This window comes from Colletotrichum jinshuiense, chromosome 3, assembly GCF_051148585.1.
Source record: "Colletotrichum jinshuiense chromosome 3, complete sequence".
Lineage (NCBI taxonomy): Eukaryota > Fungi > Ascomycota > Sordariomycetes > Glomerellales > Glomerellaceae > Colletotrichum > Colletotrichum jinshuiense.
The window spans coordinates 4,256,922-4,281,621 of NC_139310.1; the positions used below are offsets into that span (position 1 = coordinate 4,256,922).

A 24,700-nucleotide genomic window follows, 5' to 3' on the forward strand; every position below is an offset into this window, starting at 1 on the left:
GATGGCTGGGGTGAGCACCACTTTGCCCGCTCGGAGCAAACATCATCTGACCTTGCCAGCCTACCAGCCGAGGTTTCCTTGGCCGTTGCATCCCACTCCGCCGCCCTTGCAGCCTTGCGGGGGGGAGGAGAAAGCTTTACGAAAGGTTGCATTATCAAAAAAAGCAAGGGTCCTTTCTTCTTCAACCTATGCAGCAGGAAGCAGCAAACTCGCTCCCCTAGATAGTTCTTCCAATCACCAGGCGAGGCCCGGCACACAAAACAGGCCCCTCGTCCGAAAACCGCCGCGATCCTCAGGGAACCTGCCTTTGGACCATGCTTTCTCGACAAAGCCGCCTCGCGCGTCCAGCCCTGTGACGCCGGGACAACCGAAACAGAGGGGCAGCGAGGCACTCCCCTGGTCTTTCCACGGCGCAACGTGCCTGGCACGGCGGTGCCCAAGCCGGCGACCCCCTCTCCAATGCAATCAAACGTGTACGCTGGCTCCGGGTTATTATGGTTTTTTTTTCCCACTCTCCTGCGTCGTACATCAATAAACCCTGCGGGAGACTGCTTACGGCCCGATTAAGATGCTTCTACCGGGGAATTCGACGCCTGTCCTGTGATTTTGTGCCATCTGGGCGTGGAGACCGGGCGGGTTGATGCATGAAGGTTTTCTCCTGGCCCGGCGGTCTTTGAAAGCTTCCCCGGGGCCCTAACATCTCGGGATTTTCTGAGTAAAGTATCCGGTGCCCCGAAGTACTCCGTTATGCCCCGCTCCGTATCTCCGTTCCGGTGTGGACCCAAGTCTCCTGCCACTCCTTATGGCCTCTGGCGGATGTTGAAGTCACCCGGCGACGACAAAGTGTCGATGCTTCGCCAAATCGACGCAGGGAATGGATTCTGTCAGCCCGGTGAAGGGAAGCATGCTGACCGCGTCAGCCACAGCTCGCTACAACATGCGGTGGATATTCTAGGGCGCCACAGCCAGGGGGCCTCTCAGCTCCAGCTCAGCCCCTCGCATCTTATCACTCACTCACTTGTTGGGAATGTCGTCTAACCTGGACACCCGGACGGTTTCTTGAATGCCCGCTCATTGATGCTGTGCTACTTGATGATAACTCGCAATAACCCTGAAAAGTGGGATCTCGCCTAAGCAGCCCGTTCCTCGGACATATCTCGTTGAACCGGCAGCGGCAAACCAAAGGCCCGGCCACCGCACGCCCACTGCGTGCTTATCCCGCCGTCTCAACAATCTCGACGTCCCCCCGGCCGAGTCGCCGTGTCGCCGCGTCGCCGCCCGCCCGCCTGCCCAACATGGTGGTCGAACCGGGTTATCACAACCTCGTCCCCGCAACCAGCCTCTCGCCGCCGGTTGACACAACCCAGCCCTACGACCCCTCCACTCTCGCGGGCAAGACAGTCCTCATCACCGGAGGCGCCCTCGGCATCGGCGCGGCTTTCGCCCGCGAGTGGGCGTCTCACGGGGCCAACGTGATCGTCGGGGACGTCAACGCGTCCGCCGGCGAAGGCCTCGTCGCCGCCCTCCGCACCGAGAACCCCAACGGCGCGCACCACTTCGTCCCCTGCGACGTCACCTCGTGGGAGTCGCAGGCCGCCTTCTTCAAGGAGGGCGCCCGCCTCTCCCCGCACGGCGGCATCGACATCGTCGTCGCCAACGCGGGCATCAACGAGCCGGGCGCCAACCGGACGTTCGAGGACCCGTCGCCGTCGGCGGCGGACCCGGACGTGCCCAACGAGCCGTCCATCAAGACCATCGGCGTCAACATCACGGGGCTGTTCTACACGACGAACCTGGCCCAGTTCTGGCTGCCGCGCAACGGGCCCCGCGACAGGTGCCTGCTCTTCGTCGGGTCCGTCGCCGGCGTGGGCCACTTCCCGGGCCAGGCGCCCTACACCATGTCCAAGCACGCCGTGACGGGCCTCTTCCGCTCCCTGCGCGCCACGGCGTACACGTGCCACGGCATCCGGCTCAACATGGTCTGCCCCTACTTCGTCAGCGGGAGCAGCATGTTCCCGGCCGTCGCCGAGCTGGCGCTGCTGGGCGGCGGCGCGGGCGGCGCGCAGTTCGACGACGTGGTCGACGCGACGACGAGGCTCGTGGCCGACGAGGGCATCATCGGGAGGGCGCTGCTCGTGGGCCCGCCCGTCTCCGACGAGGAGAAGGGCGTCGGGGAGAAGACGGCGGTGTGGGACGTTTACGCCGAGGACTACAAGGACTGCGAGGCCTTTGTGTGGCGGTGGATCAGGATCCTGAACACGGTCGAGTACGTCAGGGGGTGGGCCGGGTGGTTCAAGGATGCGCTGTTTCTTGCGACGAGGCCGGTGAGACGGGGGAGGTGAGGCGAGGCGACGAGACGAGGTTGCGGCCGGCGAGGGGGGGCGCGGGCGGTGTGAGGGCGGTGTGAGGGCCTTCCCGGCTACGTGTGACCTCGTTCGTGAGATGGCGATGTTCAGTCAGCGGGAACAGATGGTGGGTATAAGCATATTACGGATGCGCACTGGATGGATGGTGACCACTTGAGTGCACGGGATCTCGCATACAGAGCAGGGACGGGACGGCGATCCCATCCCCTTACGTGAGAATCTTCTTTTCGATGAGAGAGAACCAAATCGGAACCTCGGTCGACTGGCCGACGCAAAAAAGCGATGCTTGTGCAACGAGCGGCTTCTTCTGCGGGTAATGGGGCGGTACTGGCGCATGTCCGTCAGCAGTCCTGCTCTCGTCCCAACCACTGTGGGCTCGGTGGCTGTTTGGTACCCATAAGACAAAATCTCGGATGGTTCCTGTGCATAGTTGTAGTGAGCGAGTCTCGTTGGTTATTGAAGTACTACTGCGTCTGACCAGGTGCCAACCAGCACAATGAGTTTGCCTCTATATTCCTCCGTATGTTCTTTCTTTACGATGAAGAAAGCTGACTTGCCCCCCCCCCCGTCTCTCTCTCAGTCTGTCAGTCTGTTAGTCTTAAGATGTGTTCGAGGTGACCCACGGTATAACCCAGCTCAGCAACCGTAGCCAAACTCTGATGGTGTCAGCGCCTTGGTATGGTCGCCTCCCTCCCTCAAGTATGGCTATGACCCCTGTTATTAGTTCCATCTCGACCTCGACTTTGGAGATTGTGCTGGGGATTCCAACCCCGCAGGTTGAGCATGCTTTTGCGGAGTTGGCAAGCGAGTTTGTACGACAAGGGGCAGTTGAAAGGCGAAGCGTATCACGTGTCGAGGAACATGCAGGTTCCGTGTATCCGATGTTGTGTACATGTTCTCAAAGTAGGGAGCGGGAATTGGGCGGAATGGCAGACGCGGTTGGTATGAGAAGGCCATGATCGTTCAGGGGCACCTGCCGGGATGCAAGAAGCTCGTCAAACAGCAAGTGGCTTGTTTCGAACTCGACTCAGGCCCTTCGTTTATTAATCATGAAGAGTACTAGATAATGTATGTTTACATCAAATGTACTGAGCTTGTGGCGAGGCAAACCAGGACCAGTGGCCCCTCCACTCGTATACTCGCGTTGTGCAGAAGCAGCCGGACAAAAAAAAAGAAAACAAAAGAGGTTGATCCCGTGGAGATTGTTCGGGGTTTGGTTGTAAGTCTGGGTCTGAGTGGAAGATTTTCTTATTTTGAAATTTGGTGACCGTCCACCTGTCTATGGACACCGCCCGTCAGTCTTCTTTGTTCCTTTTCTGGACGCCTAGAAGTCACCGGAAATAGAAGAGAAGTTGAAAGAGGTGAGTATTCACTGCTATGTAAGACATTGATAGACCGAAGAAGCGCTACGGCTTCAGGCCTGTGAGAAGCATGTTTCCTATGCCTCGTTTGAGGATGATAGGGGCAACGCCAGTCAACCAGACAGCAGCGGCAGATCTCTGCCATGTGAATATGGAGGCAATATTATCATGTATTGCTACTTCGTCATATTCTTTTATGATTGTCCGTTTTGAATCTCGACTTGCCATATGCGAGGCTCACCACGCACAACGCCGTCTTAACGCTGCGTGACCAACTAGAGATGAGTTCACCACGCCGGATCTCTTGATAGCATCAACGCGCTTGTGCAACTACACGCCTATCCTTCCTGAAGGCATCGTTTGGGGGCAGTTAAGTAGTATGACCTCCCCGCCTGCGGAATGGCTATGGTCAGAATAGTTGACCTCTAACACATATAGTGGTCTTGATCGAAGCTGCGTCGAGCACTTTGCAGCTGATACAAGCTCATTCCCAAGTCTGCAGATACGTATGGCTTCCTAGAGGGGACTTCATGCATAGAAGGCGGTAGAGAAACCAGGGTGAGTATTATTGCAGATGCACAAGTCTTCATCCGCTACCGCTGGGAGACGGGCCCAGGTTAACACTCCCTTGAAAAGAAGGATCCAAATGCATTGAATGGTTCTGCCCTTGGCCCGGATCAAAATCTTGGGTTGGGTCCCCCGTTGTGCCCCCTGGCCAACCCATAGTCATCATAGCCCACAAGTCAGGGTAGGTTTGCTGTCCGTTTACCGGCGGAGATATGACGTTAGACACGGGGGACACCAAGCCATGTGCGCCATTACGGTTCAAGTCCTGGTCCCAGACGGGGAAGTACTGATCCAAACTCCCGTCAAACATGGGACAACCGCGGATACTCCTCGGCAATTTGTGCACCGGTGTGTCGATTCTGGCCACCCGGCCTTCGTATTTGCGCTTGATGACCGCAAAGACGACCTTGCTCGCAGCCAGGATATCCATAGTTTTCGACGAAGGCGTCAGTTCTTCGTGGTTGGCGCTCAACCGGGCGAGGTAGGAATCGAACTGTAGCTGCTCGCGGGCCCGCGCGTGGTCCCATTCCGGGCAAAGAGGCAACGGGAAGGAGATGCGGATGGCGACGATGGTGCACTGTATGAAGCGACCCCAGTCTATCGAGCTGAAATCGACGAAGGCGGCCGAGTCGAGGTTGACGATAAAGTCGAAGAAGCTGCGGACGAGGGTGAGGGATCTCTCGAGTCTGTTGACGGGGATAGGGGGCCCGAGGTCGCTGTCTCCTATCTTGGCCGTGGAGCGGAGTCGGAATATGGGAGCGGTGAGTAGAAAGATCTCCGTATACATATTTGCAATCGTTATAGAATCTGAATCAGATTAGCAGAGAACCCCTTAGATGTGGCACCCGGGGGAAGGAACTCACAAACGTCGCCCAGACTGCTGGGTATTCGGCCCTGCCACTCTCGAAGTTGGCTTTCGAGCCCGAGAAACATGAAATGGACCTGCTGCTTCACCTGCTCCGTTGCAGGTGTGGTTTTGGAGATCTCTGACGCTTCCTCGGTGATGTGCAACAGCCGAGCGAGCCACGCGAGAGTATGATCACCTTTCAGCGAGGAGCAGCGTTCGAGTAGATCGCAGCAGGTGGCGGTCCAGGAGGTGTACTCAAGCGCCATGATAGACATCCTGGCCCAGGTCATTGCGAACCTAGCATCGGTCAGATTCGTCCTGCGGAAGTACTGCAGGAAGGGCAGTACGTGCGCTGAGACTAGATAGTAGCAGGAGAGGTAGGCGCGGATGCCGTCTATTTGCTCTGGGGTGGGAGTGGAGGTAGGGGTCACGCCGGCATCTTGACGGGGTGGGTGGTTGAGCTCCAGATCATGCAGGATCTCGGCGGCCATGCGGACGTATTGGAAGGCCTGTTTGCTCTTCGGGCGGAGGTGGAAGGGGAACCTGTATCTGTTAGGAGGTTACAGGGCGAAGGAAAATGAGACTTTGCGAACCATGCTGTGTAGATGAGCAAGCCTTGGAGGAGTTCCAAGGTCCGCTCGCCCCCGGCCACAAACTTGAGGCCAAGAATTTTGCGGAACTCCTCGTCGTAGAGGGTGTGCCCTTGAAGCGCGCTGGAGCCGGATGCCGTTGACAAGATGGCGAGAAGCAGAAAAGGCTTCGTCTTCGATAAGGACATGACGGTGGCGTCGGGAGGGAGCGCTATGCACGGGAAGTGTTTAAGCATGGCCCGGAATGTCTGCAGAAGTTTCTCGGCCGATTCCAGGTTGAACTGGGGTTTGAGGCCGAAGCTCGACACCGAGACGGACGGGCCCGTGGAAGGTGGCGAGGATACGGAGGAGTGGGGACCGCTGCCGGAGTCACTGAGGCCGAGCATTAGGTCTATGGGCTCCATGTCAGATTCCGAGGGCAAGATCTCCTCAAAATAACGTTCATGCCGAGCGGCGAGAGTGTCGACGTCGTCAACCTCCTCCGTTTGAGGCATCTCAAAGTCGATGCTGAAGGTCTTGGACGGTCCCGGCGGAGGAGGTAACCTCGGGGCGTCTTGGTTCCTGATGCAGTATGAGTATTAGCAAATCACAGCAAGAGAGTGAGGGAGGCGAGTTAAACGCCAAGGATATCAAGCTTACAGCCTGGACTGCCGTGGCCGACGAGTTCTTGGGCCGGTGCGGAAGACACATTCTCTCTTGAACTCGAGACACCTGATTTGTACGGTAAGTCGGTGAGCACACAAGTTCGACGTATACGCCGAACCGACTCGGAAGATAGCTCCTGGGCCGAGAGTGGGCACCCAACGCACCTTCGACATATTCCAACCTGCACGCTGGGTTGGCACTTGACCTTGGCTGCTCTGCAGGCCTCACAGGCATTGGTCACTCTTTGTCGTGGGGTCGCTCCAGCATTTGCGACATCGGGATCAATGCTGGCCTCCATGACAACGTGTTGAATAAGAGCGGTGGATCAGGGAGTATGGCAGGGGACTCGGATACCCGGTCCGACAAGAGTGATTGGGTGGGAGAGAGTGATCACGGTGGTCGTAGCTATAGCGAAACTAGAGCAAGATGGAGGAAAAGCAGATGAAGTCCCGGATCCGGATAAGAAGGGAGTTAAAGTCCTGGTTTGTCGTCTGCCGGGCCAAGCCGGGGAACGGTGGTAACCACAAGCAAAGAGAATCGGACCCAACCCTACGGTCTCAGCAAATGTTTGACTTCCATCAACTGACGCGTAATAGAAAGAAGGGAAATGAAAACGGGCTCAAACTCCGCTGGTCTCGCCAGGCACCCATGCCTTTGGGGCTTCACCAGGGAAAAATCGATAAGCAGCAGGAAATCCTCCGCAGACATTCGGATGTTGATGATTGGCTAGACCCCATCGAAGGATGGTCGGCACAGGCTAAAATGCACTCCGCTTATAGGGCGGATACCAGGGGTTGACGCTAGAGTCTGCCGGTGCAACGTGCTTCACTAAGTTCCGAACCCCTTCGGAGCCTTTGAGAATAACTGCGAAACCTTGACAAGCTAATAACGAGACGCTTTCGCTAGAGCCTGATGAAACACAACTTTGCGAAATGAAGAGACTAGTTTATGTATTGTTCGAAGTGCTTTATGGTTCAAGGGCGGAGTAGTTTTAAAGGTTGGCCACTACCCAAGGCTCGCGTATTTGTGATGGGGTACCAGAGGCTTCACAGTGGTCCCCGTTTTGCAGTTAAGGGCCGTCACCCGAACCGTGGCAAAAGCGGTTCCAGGATGTCTCAAATGACTTTGGTGCCAATCTGGGGTCGAGATGGTGGAATTTTTATCATTTTATTCATTGCTTAAAGCTGAAGGGAGGTTGCCATTATAATGGTTCAATAGCCCAGACGCGAAGTCTTGTTTAAGTACCAACCAGCTTTGGATGACTTGGAAAGAAGAAATTCAACTGCACCTACAAGGCGGCAGACAGTAGTCATGCGTCCTCAGTGCTGCACATCCTTAATATCCGGATTATTGCCCTTGAACACGCGTTCAAACGCATCATCAAGCCTCCACACAAACTTGGAGATGTCGTTCACATGGTACTTGGTCTTTTCGTCATTGTCATAGACCAAATGCTCACCCTGAGTGTCGAGGTCGATTCCAAGCCCCTCCCAGTTAGGAATATGAACGCCCTCCCGGTGTGCTTGGAAATCTGAGCTCGCGCATCGTGACGAGCAGTAGACTATACTTTGGCCAAGCTGCTCCGCACACTCCTCGCAAATGACGGGCCCCTCGCCACTGCCGCCCATCTCTTCGTCCTCTTCTTTGAGTTGGAGGCATCCGGCACCAGCGGTGCAGCTGTGGGCGCTGTTGACATGTTTGTCCTGTCATCGGTCAGCCTGTTGTTTTCTTTGCGCACCGGTGATGTATGACATACATATCCCTCCTCGTAACACTTCTCCGAGTCAAAGACCGTCCTCTTAGTTAGGCTCAACTCGGCAAAGATTAAGCATAGCGGGCACGCGATGACATCGTCCGGTGACACCTTGCCTGAGCATTCCACGCAAGGCGGGAGGTCATACAGTTCTTTGTTGACCTGCAGTCCTTGCGGAGGGGGCTGCTGCCGTTTCTGAGCCTTCAGGAGCTTATCCTGCTCGTGTGCCGCCTGCGCCCTTTTGAGTTCGTTAAGCGTTCGCTTATGCCTGTCCATATTCCCCGATGCCTGTAACCTAGCTGGCCGGTCGGCTTCCATGGAAGACATGACGTCCTCGATGGACGTGCCTGACCGCAATTTCTCAACGTACTTGTTGCATGATGCCGGGATTTCGCCCGTCTTGGGGTCGCGAAAGAAGACGTCGATGAGGACGTCGGTTTCCTTCTCCAAGACCAAGTCATCGAACTTTGGCGCCAGCTCCTCGAGACTCGGTGCATCGTCAACGTTCCTGCTAACAGCTCTTCGGACGTTCTCTATGATGGTACTCGTGGGCTTTTCTTTGTCCTCCAACGCAGCCTGGAACTCGGACTTGCCCATGGCGGCCTCGGCGATGCGCCCGGCTGTTGATCGGGGTAGAGACTCGCGGTAGTGCTTTTCCTTTTCCTTGTCGATTCGAGCTTCGATGGCTTTGAGATCTTCCGTGAAGTCCTTGAGCTTCGCAAACAAGCTGTCGAGGTCGCTCAGCAAAGCCGTATTGTTTGAGAACCACTCATCATTGGAGTCGGCGTATCTGCTCCTCATCGTATCCACAACCTCCCCATAGCAGTCCTTGCAATGAGCAACATGAGCTTTGCTATGATCTACTGCGCATTTTCTTTTGATCTTCTCGATAGACTCGGCCTCCTGCTGCTGCCTACTCCGTTTGATTTGCAATGCCCTTTGCTTGCTCATGTTGACAATCTCGGTGTTGGCATAGACAGAGGCGGAGAGAGCCTGGGGTTATTTTTGGCCGAATTCCCAATAATAATGAATTTTGTATGAGATAACTTCAGGGATGCGCCAATTGAATTGAGATACAATACTGTCTGTCCAAGGACTTCTTCTGATTCCGCTGCTCCTGAGAGGAAGCCAAAATGGAACTGAGAAGTCCGTGGTTGAGGTGAAGAGTGGGTCCTTTAGGTGAGCTACCGCGCTTCCTCAGCTACCTAGTGCACGTCCCTCCCCTGCCACTTTCGGTGAGAGTCTGCCGAGCTTTAGCCGGCGCATCCATGACAGGTACAGTCTAGGTACTTTGATGCATCAGATTTCTGCAGCAACCATCAACAATCACGTCTAGCAACCTTAGACAAGATGGTAAGCAAAACGGTTCCATTCTCAATGGAAACTACTGCTAATGGTTCTGGTAGGCCGATAAACTTCGCAATCAGCAAGAACTCGAGCGCCTGCAGGCCAAGTACGTCGGCACGGGTCACCCTGACACGACAAGTTGGGAGTGGAAGACGAACATCTACCGCGACACGTACTCTTCCATCGCCGGCCACCCCCCGATGCTCTCGTATATGGCTTTGGCTGAGAATGAGGCCACGCATCTCCTCCGCGCGAGGTTAATTAGGGTATGTCTTTGTTCCTGTTCACTCCGTCGTCCGTACCAACTCTGGGTAAAACATATCTGCTCACTCTTGAATAGAAAATGATGCAACCTGCCGGCCCTCCTCCAGTACGCGAAGATTAACGACCGATAACATATATGGGTGTGCGGGCTTGCTGGAGGTGCCATAGTCGCTAAGAGGGTATACTGGCGTTGGGGGACATGTTTGCTTTGGGCTGATAAAGGAGGGCATAGATACCCTTGAAAATCCATTGCCAATACTGGCTGTTCATACTTGCATGCGCTGAGATGCTTGCTACTCCCGGGGTATTTCGTTCCGCCAAACCTGACCGACCTCCTCATCATACGCGTCCCGCTCCCCGTCATTCGATCCCTATCAATGCGACGGCCCTGCCTCTGATACCTGTGTCATATCCGCATCCGCATCCGCATCCGCGTCCTCGACCTGGCGAATCCCTAAACTGGCACCGATCTTCTTCCCCAGATCCGCATCCGCCTGTTCACCCCAAACAGAGCGTATCATACCCGCCGCTCCATCAACACCAACCTCCTCAAGCCCGCGCGGGCCTACAAGCCATGTAATATCCTCGCTGCCGTCCTGTGCTTGCGACACCGCATTCTTCTGAACCTTGCGCACAACGTACCCCTGAGTTTGCATGCGCTTCAGCACATCCTCCGTCTTGTCCGCCGCAACATTGGCCTCGGCGTTGAGGCGGTTGAGGTGTCGCCGCAGCTTCTGTTCGGACAATTCGCCGCCGCTGAGCAATATTATGGTTACGACCATGGTGTAGAAACCCACGTACGAGGATTCGGCCTCGATGCTGGGTGCTTTCGAGGGAGCGAGGATGGTCGCGGAACGGTATGGGGCGGGCAGTGTCGAGGAGAGGACGAAGACGCCGGAGCTGGTCTTAGCTTGGGAGCCGGACTTTAATGCTGTTTGGTGTTAATTGTTGCGCAAAGGCACACGGTTTATGCCGTAGACTTGCCTTGGCGCTTCTCTGCCATTGTGAATTTCTCCCTAACGGCGAGTTCCCGCAACTCCATGCCCCAGACGGTTCGTAGCTGTTGTTGTGCCAGATCAAAGACTTTCCTGAAGGCTCTACCCTGGTCTCCAAGAACTGACGGCTGGGTCAGCTAGGGCCCGTATGTCGCATGTATCAATCACACTCGTGGCATCTCACCTCGCTCCTTAATACCCTCTCGACGAATTGGGGTTCGGGAGAATTCGCAGGCCAAGGCATAGCGTACCAGCTTCTTGGAGAGCTGGGCCTCCGCGCTGACCTCTGCATCCACGGCGCCATGCTCGGAGTCGTCGTCTTCTTGAGATTCATCGTGTTCGCGTCTTTGTCTAGGGTGTCTAGCTTCTTCTTCTGACTCTTCATCCTCCTCCTAGTCGTTGTCAGCTATAGTACCTGGCTTTGTAGATTCGAGGGACATACCCGTCGTCTTCTTCTGTTGGAAGGGGGCATGGTGTTGAACGAATGGAAGGTTGTTGAAATTGAAAGATGCAGGCTTGAAATGCATCCAAATGACACAATAGCAGAAAATGCTTACAGCGACTGCCACTGCTGTTCACAAGGTTCAATGAAGATACCATCACAGGATAAATCCCGACGCGACGCGGTCCAGGCGGGCACTTTACTTCGCGCACCATTCTTATCTTATCTCTTATCTTATCGGCCAAGCTACAGTGGCTGTCGCAAAATTTGGGAGCTCGGTTCGTGACATGCTTGTTTGTTCGCGACAGCTTTTGAATGAACGATCAAGCATTGTTCGGCGTTTGCTTTATTCCCAATGATTTCTCGAGCAGTATATGCTCGGAGCGTATGTCTGCGATGCCAATTGCGACTTCTCGACCGACCTAGAGCCCATAGCTTACCCCGACTATCCCCTTTCCGAACCGAACTCCTTCAACGACGGTCATACAGTTCACAGTCGGCTTGGGACCGGCTTGAGGCAGAAACAAAAGACAAAAAGCAAGATCTGAATGGAAACAACAGTCAGACAAGCGATGCTTTATTTCCGAAAGATGAGCCATCCCAGGCGCATTCGAGTGCCCCCTCAAGCCAGTCAGCAACGGTAGAACAAGATGGAGCACCCAGTAGAACCGATACCGAAGCGAGCGCCTCGTCTGGCGAACCAAAGACGCGGGACCGTCCTCTTATTACCAGATACTACACTGGGAAAGATCCCAAGGACCATCGGGAACGCCGGCGTGTGGGAAGTCGCAGCGTGTACCTGCAATCAGAACAACTGGAGGTCAACATGCTGGGTGAGAAAGCGCGGACAATCATCATGCGCGAGATGGGTGGAAGGCCCCAGAACATCAGACAGTTGGCGGTCGAAGAGCTCCTCCCTGAGGAAGTTGATATACGCGCGAAACTTGAAGCTGAAGAGCAAGACCTTTCGATGGAGGAAGCTCTAGCCAACATGGACGAGATCCGTCCCACCGACCCCATCGTTTCCCAGAGCGAGTTCGATGCTCTGTTGGAGGTTCTTGTGAATGGCTTTACGGTTGCTCAGCTCAGGACGTATCTTAACCGCGCAAACTCGGCCGCGCGACCGGTTCCTGAGGAGAAACAGACGGAATACGATTGGATTGAGGATCAACGGCACTGGAGACCACTTCAATATATCGAAGTCGTTGGCTCTCCCAAAGAGAGGCTGAGCAAAACACTTCTGAAAGAGGCCTGGAGGCTCGAGGTCAGGGAGATGTTGGACGGCCAAGGAATATTTGCCACCAAGATCAAGGAGCGCTTCCTGGCTCTCTTGGCGAGTAAGTGTATCTGATGTCGACATTGGTGACCTGATCTGACGGGTGACAGAGGACAATAACCGGCTGGCTGCTATCAGGGAGGCCTACCTCGACTCCGGTGAGAGTATCGAGCTCGCAAAACGTCGAGTAAAAATCCTTGCCACCAAGGCAAAAACGGAGACGATTTTGAAGAAGCTGGACGAGGCTGCCCAGGACGTAGTTGAACAGCAGATCCAGGTCGATTGGTTTTCCGGCACCGAGTTTCAACTTGCCCTCCTCGAGCATCTAGGACGGCTCACCAACACATACATCACCTATGACCGTGATACACACAATGTAAGCTGATTCCCTTCCAAGTCATAATTTCGGACACGACTAACAAAGGGTAGCTTCGGGCGTCATGGTTTAAGGACGGGGCCACCGAGGAAGACGGCCACGAGCGACTGGACCATGTTGTCCAACGCCTTTTATACGCCGCTCTCTACCCCAGAGACGCTTCTGTCACTCTTAAATATGACCCGAAGGACAAGGCCGGCAGACTTGTTGCCGAGCCTCGTGGGCAGGAGAAGCTTTCATGGAAGGATAAACTAACACAGTGGTCTCGCTGGGTCAAACCAGCAGGTCGCAGTACGTCTCAAGAGCACCCATTCGCTCTCAAGGCTAGCAATGTTCTGCCTCGGCCTGTTCAAAGTCCGGCTCAAGACTCGGATGCTCCCTGGAGCAAGCCCTACACCTCGACTACCGCTTCCTTCGGCCATATACTTCACATGGACAACGGCAAGTTCAGTCTAGCTGCTGCAGCCAAGTCCAAGAGTCACATCTTTTCGCCGAGCTCTCCTCCTCCTGCAAGCCTCGCCGTCTTATCCGAATCACTCACCTCATCCGACCCCGTCACGACAACACTCGTCCTCGGCTTCCGTCCTCATCCCTCTTGTGATAAGAAAGCGGCCCGCGACCTTCCCGGCCTTCTCGAGCTGCATCTCACTGTTCCAGACGACATCCCCGAAGGCCCTCTGAGCTGGGAGGCCTGTCCCAAGCGTCTTGTCGCCGTCCTGGGCCAGAACTTCAGCGACGTCGCCTACCCCTCTGGGCCCGTCGACCTGAGGATATCGCAGCCGTCGCTGGTGACGATGTCTTCTTCCGCTCTCGACGCTTCTCCTTTCCGCGAGTATATCGAGAGTGCTAAGCTGGATCTTCTGGAAGGACGTCTCCGCCCTCCGCCCGAGATTGAGCTCTCCGATCTCCCTTCCGCCAAGGACGGCAGCAGCACTTCAAAGACGGCGAAGTACATGTTTGCAGGCCTGGAGATGCGGCGTACTTTGAATGTCGAGTACGAGGGCCACAAGCTTCTGTACACGAGCGTCGAGGCAGGCCAGCACGGCGGCCGGCGCTCGGAGATGGTTCTCGAAGCGGCACCGGCGGATGCCTCGCTGTCGGAGAAGGAGCAGGAAGCCCACGCGGAGAAGTACCTTGGTCTGGTGCAGGATCTGGCAGGAGGAAAAGTCGTGAAGTGGGTGGGCGAAAGGGACGTGGCACGAGAGTTCGAGGTCGCCGACGAGACGGCGGTTGCCGGGGCCGAGGCAGAGCAGGCCCTGGAGGAGAGCGAGCCCGATGCTGCTGAGGAGCAGTCGAGCCTAGCGGAGAAGGTGGAGGAAGAGCACGACGCCGAGACCGCCGCGGCCGGCGACGGCGAGGCTGAGACATCAAGACAGAGTGGATTGTAAGATAAAAATGTCGTAGATTACTGTATACCACCCACCCACGTGTAATATATCCCATGTACAAGCCACTACGCCTTGACGTGAGTGGAACGTGGTAGATGCTGAGAGCCAGCCACTACGCCCATTAGTGGTTGGGGAGAGTACATAATGCAAAGCAGACTCCCAATGCTTTTACCCGTCAGGTGGTATCAGCCAGCACACAAACACTAACACTAGGTGGAGAGGGAGGGGCTCGCAAGCCAGATCAACATTTTGAGATTGACTGCATCAGACTGCGGGACGAGCCTGCGGTGTGGTGCTGCAAGTGCGATGCAGCAAGCATGGGCCGGGCAAGAAACTCAAGGACAAGCTTCGGCATGGTTGGGATAGGGGGATGTGCCGCTGTAGCAAGGGGCGGCACCACTGCAGCAGGCAGGGCAAGGCGTTGTAACAGCGGCAGCTTCAGGTCTGTTAGAAGGGGTTTACAGGACTTCAATGGGCGGTACGTTCCGACGCAGGGTGATAAAATTCCAACCGTGGCGGTTGAAACCCCTTCGATCGTTAACGACACAGCATGTTTATGTCACATCACGTAATGAAGCAAGAGGCACAATTATGTAACTTGGGAATCACTTCTAGGACTCTATTTTTTGTGCTACTGAGCACGTATCATGAGAAGTTTTTGACGTAGAAATCATCCGGTCCATCCTTCCTCTCGATATTCGTGCTTCCAGCAATATCATATGTCCTCATGCCACGCAAAGGGAATTCGTAAAGCCGTAGAAGTGAGTGCCCATAGCCGTGAAGCCATGGGCGTACTCAGCACCCAACCCTGGTGAGTTAAGACGCTTATTTCTTGGCAGCCTTGGCAGCGGACTTGGTGACCTTGCCAGTGGCGCCAGCGGACTTGTCGACGGACTTGATGACACCGACGGCAACGGTCTGGCGCATGTCACGGACGGCGAAACGTCCCAGAGGAGGGTAGTCAGTGAAGGCCTCAACGCACATGGGCTTGGAGGGAACCATCTTGACGATAGCGGCGTCACCAGACTTGATGAACTTGGGGTTGTTCTCAACGGACTTTCCGGTACGTCTGTCGATCTTCTCGAGGATCTCGGAGAACTTGCAGGCGATGTGGGCAGTGTGGCAGTCAAGAACCGGGGCGTAACCGGCACCAACCTGACCGGGGTGGTTCAGGACGATGACCTGGGCGTTGAAGGAAGCGGCTCCCAGAGGGGGGTCGTTCTTGGAGTCACCGGCGACGTTGCCACGGCGAATGTCCTTGACGGAGACGTTCTTGACGTTGAATCCAACGTTGTCACCGGGGAGACCCTCGGTAAGCTGCTCGTGGTGCATCTCGACGGACTTGACTTCAGTGGTGACGTTGGCGGGAGCGAAGGTAACGACCATACCGGGCTTGAGGACACCAGTCTCGATACGGCCGACGGGCACAGTGCCAATACCACCGATCTTGTAGACATCCTGGAGGGGAAGACGGAGGGGCTTGTCTGTCGGGCGCTTGGGGGGCTCGATGGAGTCAATGGCCTCAAGGAGGGTCTTGCCGGTGACCTTGCCGCTCTTGTTCTCCTTCTCCCAACCCTTGTACCAAGGAGCGTTGGTGGTGGGGGCAAGCATGTTGTCGCCGTGGAAACCGGAGATGGGGACGAAGGCAACAGTCTTGGGGTTGTAGCCGACCTTCTTGATGAAGGAAGAGGTCTCCTTGATGATCTCCTCGAAACGGGCCTCGGACCACTTGGTGGTGTCCATCTTGTTGATGGCAACGATGAGCTGCTTAACACCAAGGGTGTAGGCGAGCAGAGCGTGCTCACGGGTCTGGCCATCCTTGGAGATACCAGCCTCGAACTCACCAGTACCGGCAGCGATAATGAGAATAGCGCAGTCGGCCTGGGAGGTACCAGTGATCATGTTCTTGATGAAATCACGGTGACCGGGGGCGTCTGAGATGGGTTAGTGAGAGGCCATAATATCGCTCGGCGAAAACAGGAAAAATTTTCGCTCGAGCCTCAAGTCGGTGTAGCTTACCAATGACGGTGACATAGTACTTGGGAGTCTCGAACTTCCAGAGGGCAATGTCGATGGTGATACCACGCTCACGCTCGGCCTTGAGCTTGTCAAGAACCCACGCGTACTTGAAGGAACCCTTGCCCTGTTCTAATTGTCAGAAAGAGCAACCTTATTGTTATCGGGGGAAGGTAGTACGAACCAACTCGGCGGCCTCCTTCTCGAACTTCTCAATGGTACGCTTGTCGATACCACCGCACTGGTAGATCAAGTGACCCTGTTTGAAAAATATTAGTTACCGTCACATTGTTGATGGAGGCGGGGTTGTTGATGCTTACAGTGGTGGTCGACTTGCCGGAATCGACGTGGCCGATAACGACGACGTTGATGTGAGTCTTGTCCTCCTTACCCATGATGACGGTTGTGTGGGTTGATCGAGTAGGTTTGAGTGAAAGCTGATGAGAGCTTGTTAATTCCCGTTGCTCTGATGGAAAAAATGGTGGTGTTTTGGTGGGGGAACCAACTTACTTTGCAGATTCAGATGCTCAAATGACCTGAGGTATGCGAGACGAAGAACAAAAGGAGAGGAAGACGAGAGAAGAGCGAGAATGGGTGTGGTTGCTTTTGTAGTTGCTTGAGGTGGAAAAGTGGTGGTGGTGAGATGGAGATGGAGGAGGGGCTCGAAAAGTGGGTCTTTGCGCTCGAAAAGTTTTTGTTTGGCAGGGGGACTACGGCGAGAAGGTGGGGTCGGCTGCTACTGCCCTAGATTTTCAATTTTTTTCACCACAAGCTTGAGATTTTTCTGAGCTGTTCTCGATTTCTGATTGGCCGGCTGACTTTTGTCCTAACGCCCATCGGTCTTTGGGATGTATTCGCAGGTTTTTAGCCTCCGCTTTTGGAGTGGCAACCTGGGCAGAGGTGAAGGTACCAGTGCGTACCACCCCACCACCCGTGCCCGCCCCCTCCACAGAGCCCCTCATTCACTGTTTACACTGCGACGAGCAGGAAAGAGCGGTATGTACAGTCTAAAAATCTGTTCCGGCGATGCCTTGGTGTCTCGTGGTTGTGATTGTATAATTAACCTGCGAATGCTCCAACATGCCGCAAGAGGTGGCCGCTCAGAGCGACGCGGTGCAAAACCCGAGCGTGAGTTGATGTCACAGAACCTTGCTTGGAGGGGCAGAATGGAGGGGTTCTGTTGTTGTGCTGCCGCGGGGCACTGCGAACGGCAGCGTCTCACCCAAGTACCTTACCTCCCCACTCTGGGAGCTGCTGCAGATCCTGGTGATGTCAATTCGTCGGCTCGAGAAAAATAAACAGCGCTTTCATCGCGATCAATTTTCATTGACCCCTTTCTACCTAATCGCCTTCTTCTTGCGGGAAGGAGGGGCTACGGGGGGCGGCGCCTGCATTGCTGCCAGTTGGCCACCTCGAGCCCGTCTCATCTGCCTCCAGCCGCGCTTGGTCTCCCCTCCCTCGGTCTGAGCCCAGCAACCCAGACACAAATTTTTTATTTTTTCCCCCTCCTTCCCAGAGGCTTTGTTCCGGACGCCAGACGCTACGCCGAGATACCTCAAGGTACTTTTCCGGCGATAGGCTCCCACGGCTCACTTCTGTCCCTCCACACCTCCTGCTGCAATCCCTGTCGGTCACCAAGGTTGCCGCGCAGCCCAACCTGGAACCCATCGCATCCAGGCCCGAGCCCAACTTTTCCTTCGGCATGAGTCACGTATCTGGCATTTCTGGCACGGCTGTACAGCCTGCTGCATCTGCATAGTACGATGAGCCCATCCCACTTTGGCCCCAGGCATGGCTCCTCCGTGAAGCCTGTCCCTGTCTCCGGTCTGAGTCTATGCCGTGTCGCCGTGGGAACAATCAAGCGTAGGAATGCATTGGGATTCATTACACTTGTGTCGGTCGGCGAGGGAAAGGCAGTGAAGGCCGCCCCCAGCGCCCCTTGCTTGAGCCCAGCGGTGCATTAACGCCGATAAGTCGCCTCTGACGGGTGCGGGGTTAGAAAAAAAAAATCTGATGTTGTCAAGTTGCAGACAGGGTACGCAGGGATTGCCACCCAGTGACGTGCATTCTAAGCGCCTGCGCCGCCAACAAGGGGCTTTTTCTTCCTAGAGAGGCGGCATTGCGGCGGCGTGCATGTTTTGCCATCGTGTCGTCGTCCCGAAACGATTTTCCATAATTCGAGCATAACCGACACGATGCAGGTTGACACGTTGGAAGGGGCGAGCCCATTGGGATCGCCAGCTCAACGCTGTCACCGCTTTTCCTGTGCCGAGCACAAGGAAAAGTGAGGGGTAAACGTAGCCCCTCAAACCGCGATAAGGACATATCTGAGACAACGTCAAGAGTCACGTGACGCATCTCAACCATCCCCTTGATACTGTCGTTTATGTCTCCGGCTTCATCGCTCTTTCCCGTCTCCTTGCTACCTGTTATTATATTCCATGATATTACCTGCAGGATGCCGGAGGTAGCCACGGCAGACGTCGAAGGACACCGGCCCCACTGGATGGTCCCGGGCGGAAATCACATGACGTGGCTCAACGTCATCCGATCAAGACCCACCTCTTATCCAATTATAGCTTCTGACCACCGAGAAGCTGCCGGCGACTCACCGAGATGAACGTGAACTGCACAATGCTGTGTCTCCAGACTTATGCTTACCGTTGACTAGCAATTGGCTGACAATCTTATTGCTTGGATAGTTGCTGGGACCTCCAACCTCGTCCCGATTTCTCCCGGCCATATAGAGGCTACTCCTTTGTCACAGAATTGGTTTAAAATGTGGTTCCCGCCTGACCCCAAGCTAAATGATTCTCTTTGAAGTTAGCCACTGCATAGTTGATAAAATTCTAGCGGTTTCTGTCAATGACTGATATTTTTTCAACACGACAACACGTCCCCACTGTCTGTGCGTCCACTGAGATGGGAAAACGAGCTAGAGCTGGGCAAGCTATCCCCTACCAAGCTTAAACCGACATCCACCAGTTACCCAGATTTGATATCAATTATTGGAACAGATGAGCTGAGGCCTCGTAATCTTTGGCATGGATTGGTTCACAGGAGATTTCGTTGTTGCCTGATACTCTGGTCAGCTTTTGGCTTGGAAGAAGGCTTTGATAAAGGACCTCCTACTTCAAATAGACTTGGTGTCTCTTCTACCGTTGTTCACCACCAAGATGCGGCCTGTTAATTGATCTCACTGGCACTGTATTATTTTCCACAGATAATCCTAGTGTTATTGTCTTGCTGCCTCAGTCAATTTCGAGTGACTTTGTATAGGGGATATCCCATTGTTTCCGAGGAAGCTCTGTCTATACCGAAACGTACGGATATGCCACAGCAGAAGTGCCGCAATCCCTCTGAGATCATTGTCTCTTGGGTCCCCTAAGAATTATTTGTCAAGTACAGTGGCATTATAAAGTTATTGGGCCCATATTCAACTTGAAATAAAAATAAAAAAGCATTAGAGGAGAGGACTCATTATGTCCACTAGTCTGGTCGGCCAGCCTCGGTCATACCCTCTTGCCAATCGTAATTGCTCCCCGCAATCTCATTCTAGAGGGAACCACTATTACTGAACTCCACCTCGGTGTTTCTCACAGCCGGAGACAGTCTCAAGTCAACGACGATCAACCCCTAAGACGCTGAATCCTCTCACTACTTGACATCTTGTGCCTCGGCTACTTTACCAAACACGAAGAGTGGCCTTCTCGCACGTGGTAGACTCAATCACACTTAATGAGATCAAAGAACTTCAAACTGTCGAAATATTCGCTGAGAGAATTGTCCAAGCTGAAGATACACATCCTTCTGATGTCCATGCATAAATTGAAGACGTAGGCGGGCTTGTAAAGCTCGTCGGAATGGACCAGAGTGGGGGGCACGGCTTTTACAAGGTTGCTGGATATACATCTCTGACTGCTTGTTCATGATCTTGACAGCTTCGTTGCAGGGCCAGGATGATGATGGGGCCAGGCTCGTTCTTACATATCAACCAGCGTTTGTCGCAGGTCCTTCCGTCACTCGGCCACAATGTGAAAGTCTAGAAGCTAATGGTCATCTTTTCGTGCCTCTTTCCGCAGATTCCCTGCATCTGTGTAAAATAGTGACAAGAATGTGAGCTTGGGCGGTTCGACAACCCCAAACAGACATAGTATCGGTGGCGATCAACGTCTCAAAGGAGAGGGAGGCCACGGTCGATAACCCTGATCATCACGGTGTACTTCTTCGACAATCATTCGAATTCAGTATTATGGCCACCCCTTGCCATAGCATAAGCCAAGGCCAGCACAAGAGCGGTTGTTCAACTTTATTATGTAGTAGAATATAATCTATTGTCATAGCAGTATCCACAAGACGACTTTCCCTCCTTGTAGTATATAAATCCAAGGGCACTGCAATGTATATCTGCCCACGAGTTGTAGGCTTCGTCGTCGGCGACCTAAATGGAGGGATAAAATTACGCCCTCTTCGGATAGGCAATCTCACAAACTGGCCTGATAGTTTTGCATTTTCAAAGTCAGAAGGCTATAAGCTGCAGACGAGGTCCTCGATCAAATTCCTTTAGGGCCTATTACCGATCACACTATACGTCACGGTATTCTTGATCACCGGTGGAAAAACAATTCTCTGGGCTAGGTAGTGATGGGGCAGTGGTATTGACCCTAAAAAGCCTTTCCTGGTTGACGCTCCCTATGATTTTTGGCTTAATACCCTATTATCTTCACTGCTACACAATCAAACGAGCTACAAGCAATCCCGTACTTTTTCCTAAAAAGGTAGCAATCTTGTCGAAAGGTGTGGTGGTGCATGAGCTGACGCTGATGAGTCGGAGGAGGTTAGGATTTCTTAAGTCCATAAATTAGGGCGGGATTATTTCTTGTTACCAACACCTGGGTGATTCCACGCCGTTGTCCACATAAAATCGAGCAAGCCATAGCCGGTCGAGGTCTTGCTAGCACGTTCGACAACCTCGCGAGACCCATGATTGAGTCCTGCAGTAGCTTGAGAGAGTCAACTATGGGCATACACCGATTTCAATCATCATTATGCCATGGAGGTGTAGGCTCCAGGTGTTCCAAGCTTCTCGATTTCGTATATCGTCGTACGTCATTGGGATTATCGTAGCGACATTCCCGCAGGCAACCGGACAATCCTAAGCTGCCGCGAGGAAGAGAAAGGAAATATGGGGAGGCCATGAGTGAAAACAAATAAAACCTTTATGGTCAGTCTATAGCAATTACGCAGATTGCAACGGGTGTATCGATAGAAAAAGAAAAACCACAAAATGCCACCCAGCCGTCAACGCCCAAATCGCAAAGCCCAATCCTACACAGGCATTATTCCTTCCCTTCCGATCCTTCCTTTCCTTCCGATCCCTCTGACCCCTTTGATCCCTTAATCTTATCCCAAATTCTATCAAACTTGTCCGTGAGCCAGTCCCAGAACCCCTTCATGGTCTCCTTGCCTTTCTCAATAGCGTCTTCATCTGCGCCGTTGCTCTCCTCGTTCTCGCCGTTCTCGTTGTCTGACGCTGCCTCTGTAGACGAGGGATGAGGAACTGGGTCCACCTGGATGGACTTGTCCGGGGTTGCGGACTCAGCCGCGGGCGAGGTGCTGGTCGGGACTGTGGCCTCGGCAGGAGCAGCAGTAGTTGTGGTATAAGGAGGAACGGGGTCCTCAGGTTCCGCTGGTGTGTTCTCGGACTTATGAGTACCGAGAGTTGAAAGGGGCAGGCGCAGAGTTCCGTTGTTCGGCATCGGGTCGAGACCAATGGAGTCGCAGAGGATGTTGTAGACGTTGATGTTTTCTATCCATGTTAGTTTGAACGAATAAAACAAGATGAGCTGAGACAAGGGTACTCACGGAAAACATCGACCTGACTGTTGGGCGGATGAGGGAAAGCCGGCCCACGGGCGATAAAGATGGCGCGCATAAGAGGGTGCTCATGGTCATAGCCATGCAGTCCGCGAGGGTTGTAAACCGTGCCGTCCTTCAGCGCTTCCTTCACATCCATCTCCTCTTTCTTGACGATAGCCCAGCCGGTCTTGGGCACAATCCACAGTGGTGCGATGCGCTTATTCTTAGAAAAGTGGTAGCGCTCGGGCATGTTTACATCCCGGAGGTAAACCTCAAAGTTGGGGTTCGTCTTGGACTTCTCAACGAGGACGTCGTAAAGCCCCTGAAGGTCATCGGGGTTCTTCGGTCGCAGACCGTACAGGGGCCAACCGTCGGTGTGATCGATCTTGGAGGTGTCGACAAGGTCCTCGAGCTGTAACAGCCGGGTTGTGTCGGTCGTGGCCATGCCATGGTCAGACACAACAATGACATTGACGATGCCGGTAAGATTGCGTTGCTCGAGGCCCAGGAAGAGCTGGTCCATCATGGCATCGGCGGCCTGGATGGACACGCGGATTTCCGTGCTGTTGGGTCCGAATCTATGACCGTCTGCATCAACGTTGGGCACATAGGCCGCGATGAGCTGAGGCCGCATGTCCTCCACCTTGGCAGTCTTATCCTCCATGCCGGGCTTGTCGAGGAATTCCAGAATCCTGCTGACCTTGTTGTCGAGGGCCTCCTTGCCGTTGAACCTGTCCAGAAATGTGGGCTCGACACCCAGAATGTGCGCCTCGCTGCCGGGCCACATGTGAATCGCAGACCGGATTCCCTGCCTCTCGGCAGTCACCCAGAACGGCTCGCCGCTCCACCACTTGGCATCAAGACTTCGCCCAGGGTCGGTGTAGTAGAACTCGGCCTGCATGTCCGGGTCCCAGAAGGTGTTTCCAACGATCCCGTGACTCTCGGGGTGTAGACCGGTCGCTAGCGTATAATGATTCGGGAACGTAACGGACGGGAACGCAGGGAGCATGTAATTCGGTGACACGCCCTCCTTCACGAAAGTATTCAGCCTCGGCGTTAGCCCGCGCTGCAAAAAGTCGGCGCGGAAGCCGTCGAGGCTGATGATGATCGTCGTCGGGGCAAACAGCGCTGTGCCGTTGCTGACAAAGTCCGCCTTGTGCGCCGACTTCCTGCCCAGCGACAGCTTCCAAGCCACCAGGAACAGGATCGCGAAGCCGACGGCAATCAGTGCATGTATAAACAGCCACCGGCGGCAGCTCCGGCGCTTATCCGTCTTCGCATTCGCCATCATCTTCAGCCTCTGTCTGTCGATTTCGTCGCTGTCGTCTCGTTCGCTGCTCTCGCCGGTCGAGCTGCCCTCCTTCATGCCCCCTTCCTCCATCTCGTACATCAGCTCACCATCCTCGCCGTGCGTCGCCTTCTCCATCAGGCGCTCCTTTTTTTGTTTCCTCCTTGTGCGGCGCTGCTGGCGCCTGTCTTTGCCACCAACAAGGTCCTCCGAAGAGCCATTGCTGGACCCGGGCCGCGGGCCATCGGCGCCTCGCCCGAACAGCTTCAGGGGGTTCGGGACAATGAGGCCAGACCCGCGGCGCTGCAGCTCCTGCTTCTTGCGCGTCTCGGCGACAAGGGTTTCGACCTCCTCCTCCTCCATAAAGACTAAGCTGTCGGCAGCGCGCAGCTCGCGGCTGTTACGCGCGCGCAATTGCAGCTGGTCATCGTCGCTGTCGCTTTCCTGGTCGCTTCGGCTGTGGAGGGATGAGGCGTCGTCGTCGTAGTTGCCGGGGGTGAGGAGGCTCGTGGTGTCGCGATCGGTTCGGGACTTCATGCTGTGGCGGCGCGGCGGCATGTTGACGAATGCCGGGGGGGCAGGATCTATTGCTCTCTAGGTCATGGACGGTGACGCTTGTGATACGTGACCTTTTGATGATTAGAGCCGAGCCGAAGCAATTCTTCCCTTGCAAAGTTGCAACAAACTGATCCCCCTGTAATGGATACCACCTGGATGGCTGATAAGATTCGCCGCGCCCCGCTTGTATTCAGTATTCAGGGTCTCGGCCTGTCACCACCCCGTTAGTCTGGAACGGGACCGTGCCCGACTTGGCTGGCCGAATTGGGAGGCCCCCGTTCTCGCGTGTTGGGTGGGGGAGGAACAGGCGGGCTACTCTGTAAGGCATACTGAGCACTCCATACACCGCCTGATATGTAAGCAACAGCCTGAAGCAGTGATACTCCAAGATGCCCCGACATGTCTCTAATAACTTTCCATAGAACTGCTTGAATGCGCAAGATTCAGGAGCCAGATCTGGAACATCTTTCTTCCAATCAGCGAGATTGAGAACTGTATATAGACCATGTCTCCTAATAGAGACGGGCGCTTCGTTATTCCACCGCCCTGCCCACTTAGCATGGTCTCGTTTACACTTACCCGCACGCCAAAGGGTTCATTCATGGCGATACATCCTGGGCATTAAATCATCTCACCCTCAAACAAGCTTCAGTGTGGCTTGGGACCGAGACGACAAGATCTGCTTGATCTCCCCCCTGGAGAACGTGGATTCTGCCCAGTACAGTTTCCGACCCACTAGCGCTTGTGGTCTCGCAGTACGCG

At 54.6% G+C, this 24,700-nt stretch overlaps 8 protein-coding genes across 8 annotated transcripts; 3 read left to right on the forward strand and 5 right to left on the reverse strand.

Moving 5' to 3' along the window:
- Positions 1–1,295: 1,295 nt before the first annotated feature.
- On the forward strand, positions 1,296–2,342 carry EsH8_III_001120 (uncharacterized protein; the record flags this gene model as incomplete). Its single annotated transcript, XM_083262845.1, has 1 exon — positions 1,296–2,342. The coding sequence occupies one exon, from the start codon at positions 1,296–1,298 to the stop codon at positions 2,340–2,342; it is 1,047 nt and encodes a 348-aa protein (XP_083123332.1).
- A 1,971-nt stretch (positions 2,343–4,313) lies between these two features.
- Positions 4,314–6,674, reverse strand: EsH8_III_001121 (Zn(II)2Cys6 transcription factor; the record flags this gene model as incomplete). Its single annotated transcript, XM_083262846.1, has 5 exons — positions 4,314–5,101; positions 5,158–5,684; positions 5,735–6,292; positions 6,371–6,442; positions 6,541–6,674. The coding sequence occupies 5 exons, from the start codon at positions 6,672–6,674 to the stop codon at positions 4,314–4,316; spliced, it is 2,079 nt and encodes a 692-aa protein (XP_083123333.1).
- A 1,021-nt stretch (positions 6,675–7,695) lies between these two features.
- EsH8_III_001122 (uncharacterized protein) lies at positions 7,696–9,080 on the reverse strand (the record flags this gene model as incomplete). Its single annotated transcript, XM_083262847.1, has 2 exons — positions 7,696–8,079; positions 8,133–9,080. The coding sequence occupies 2 exons, from the start codon at positions 9,078–9,080 to the stop codon at positions 7,696–7,698; spliced, it is 1,332 nt and encodes a 443-aa protein (XP_083123334.1).
- A 399-nt stretch (positions 9,081–9,479) lies between these two features.
- Positions 9,480–9,861, forward strand: EsH8_III_001123 (U2 snRNP complex subunit YSF3; the record flags this gene model as incomplete). The annotated part of the gene is made up of 3 exons (XM_083262848.1): positions 9,480–9,482; positions 9,536–9,742; positions 9,817–9,861. 3 exons carry the CDS (start codon positions 9,480–9,482, stop codon positions 9,859–9,861), a joined length of 255 nt encoding a protein of 84 aa, XP_083123335.1.
- A 253-nt stretch (positions 9,862–10,114) lies between these two features.
- On the reverse strand, positions 10,115–11,207 carry EsH8_III_001124 (Smc5-Smc6 complex subunit NSE3; the record flags this gene model as incomplete). Its single annotated transcript, XM_083262849.1, has 4 exons — positions 10,115–10,671; positions 10,725–10,856; positions 10,920–11,127; positions 11,178–11,207. The coding sequence occupies 4 exons, from the start codon at positions 11,205–11,207 to the stop codon at positions 10,115–10,117; spliced, it is 927 nt and encodes a 308-aa protein (XP_083123336.1).
- Positions 11,208–12,003: 796 nt separating this feature from the next.
- Positions 12,004–14,217, forward strand: EsH8_III_001125 (mitochondrial inner-membrane-bound regulator-domain-containing protein; the record flags this gene model as incomplete). The annotated part of the gene is made up of 3 exons (XM_083262850.1): positions 12,004–12,514; positions 12,564–12,829; positions 12,883–14,217. 3 exons carry the CDS (start codon positions 12,004–12,006, stop codon positions 14,215–14,217), a joined length of 2,112 nt encoding a protein of 703 aa, XP_083123337.1.
- An 825-nt stretch (positions 14,218–15,042) lies between these two features.
- On the reverse strand, positions 15,043–16,628 carry EsH8_III_001126 (translation elongation factor EF-1 alpha; the record flags this gene model as incomplete). Its single annotated transcript, XM_083262851.1, has 4 exons — positions 15,043–16,151; positions 16,237–16,360; positions 16,418–16,492; positions 16,554–16,628. The coding sequence occupies 4 exons, from the start codon at positions 16,626–16,628 to the stop codon at positions 15,043–15,045; spliced, it is 1,383 nt and encodes a 460-aa protein (XP_083123338.1).
- A 4,944-nt stretch (positions 16,629–21,572) lies between these two features.
- EsH8_III_001127 (alkaline-phosphatase-like protein) lies at positions 21,573–23,938 on the reverse strand (the record flags this gene model as incomplete). Its single annotated transcript, XM_083262852.1, has 2 exons — positions 21,573–22,042; positions 22,099–23,938. 2 exons carry the CDS (start codon positions 23,936–23,938, stop codon positions 21,573–21,575), a joined length of 2,310 nt encoding a protein of 769 aa, XP_083123339.1.
- Between the last annotated feature and the right edge of the window lie 762 nt (positions 23,939–24,700).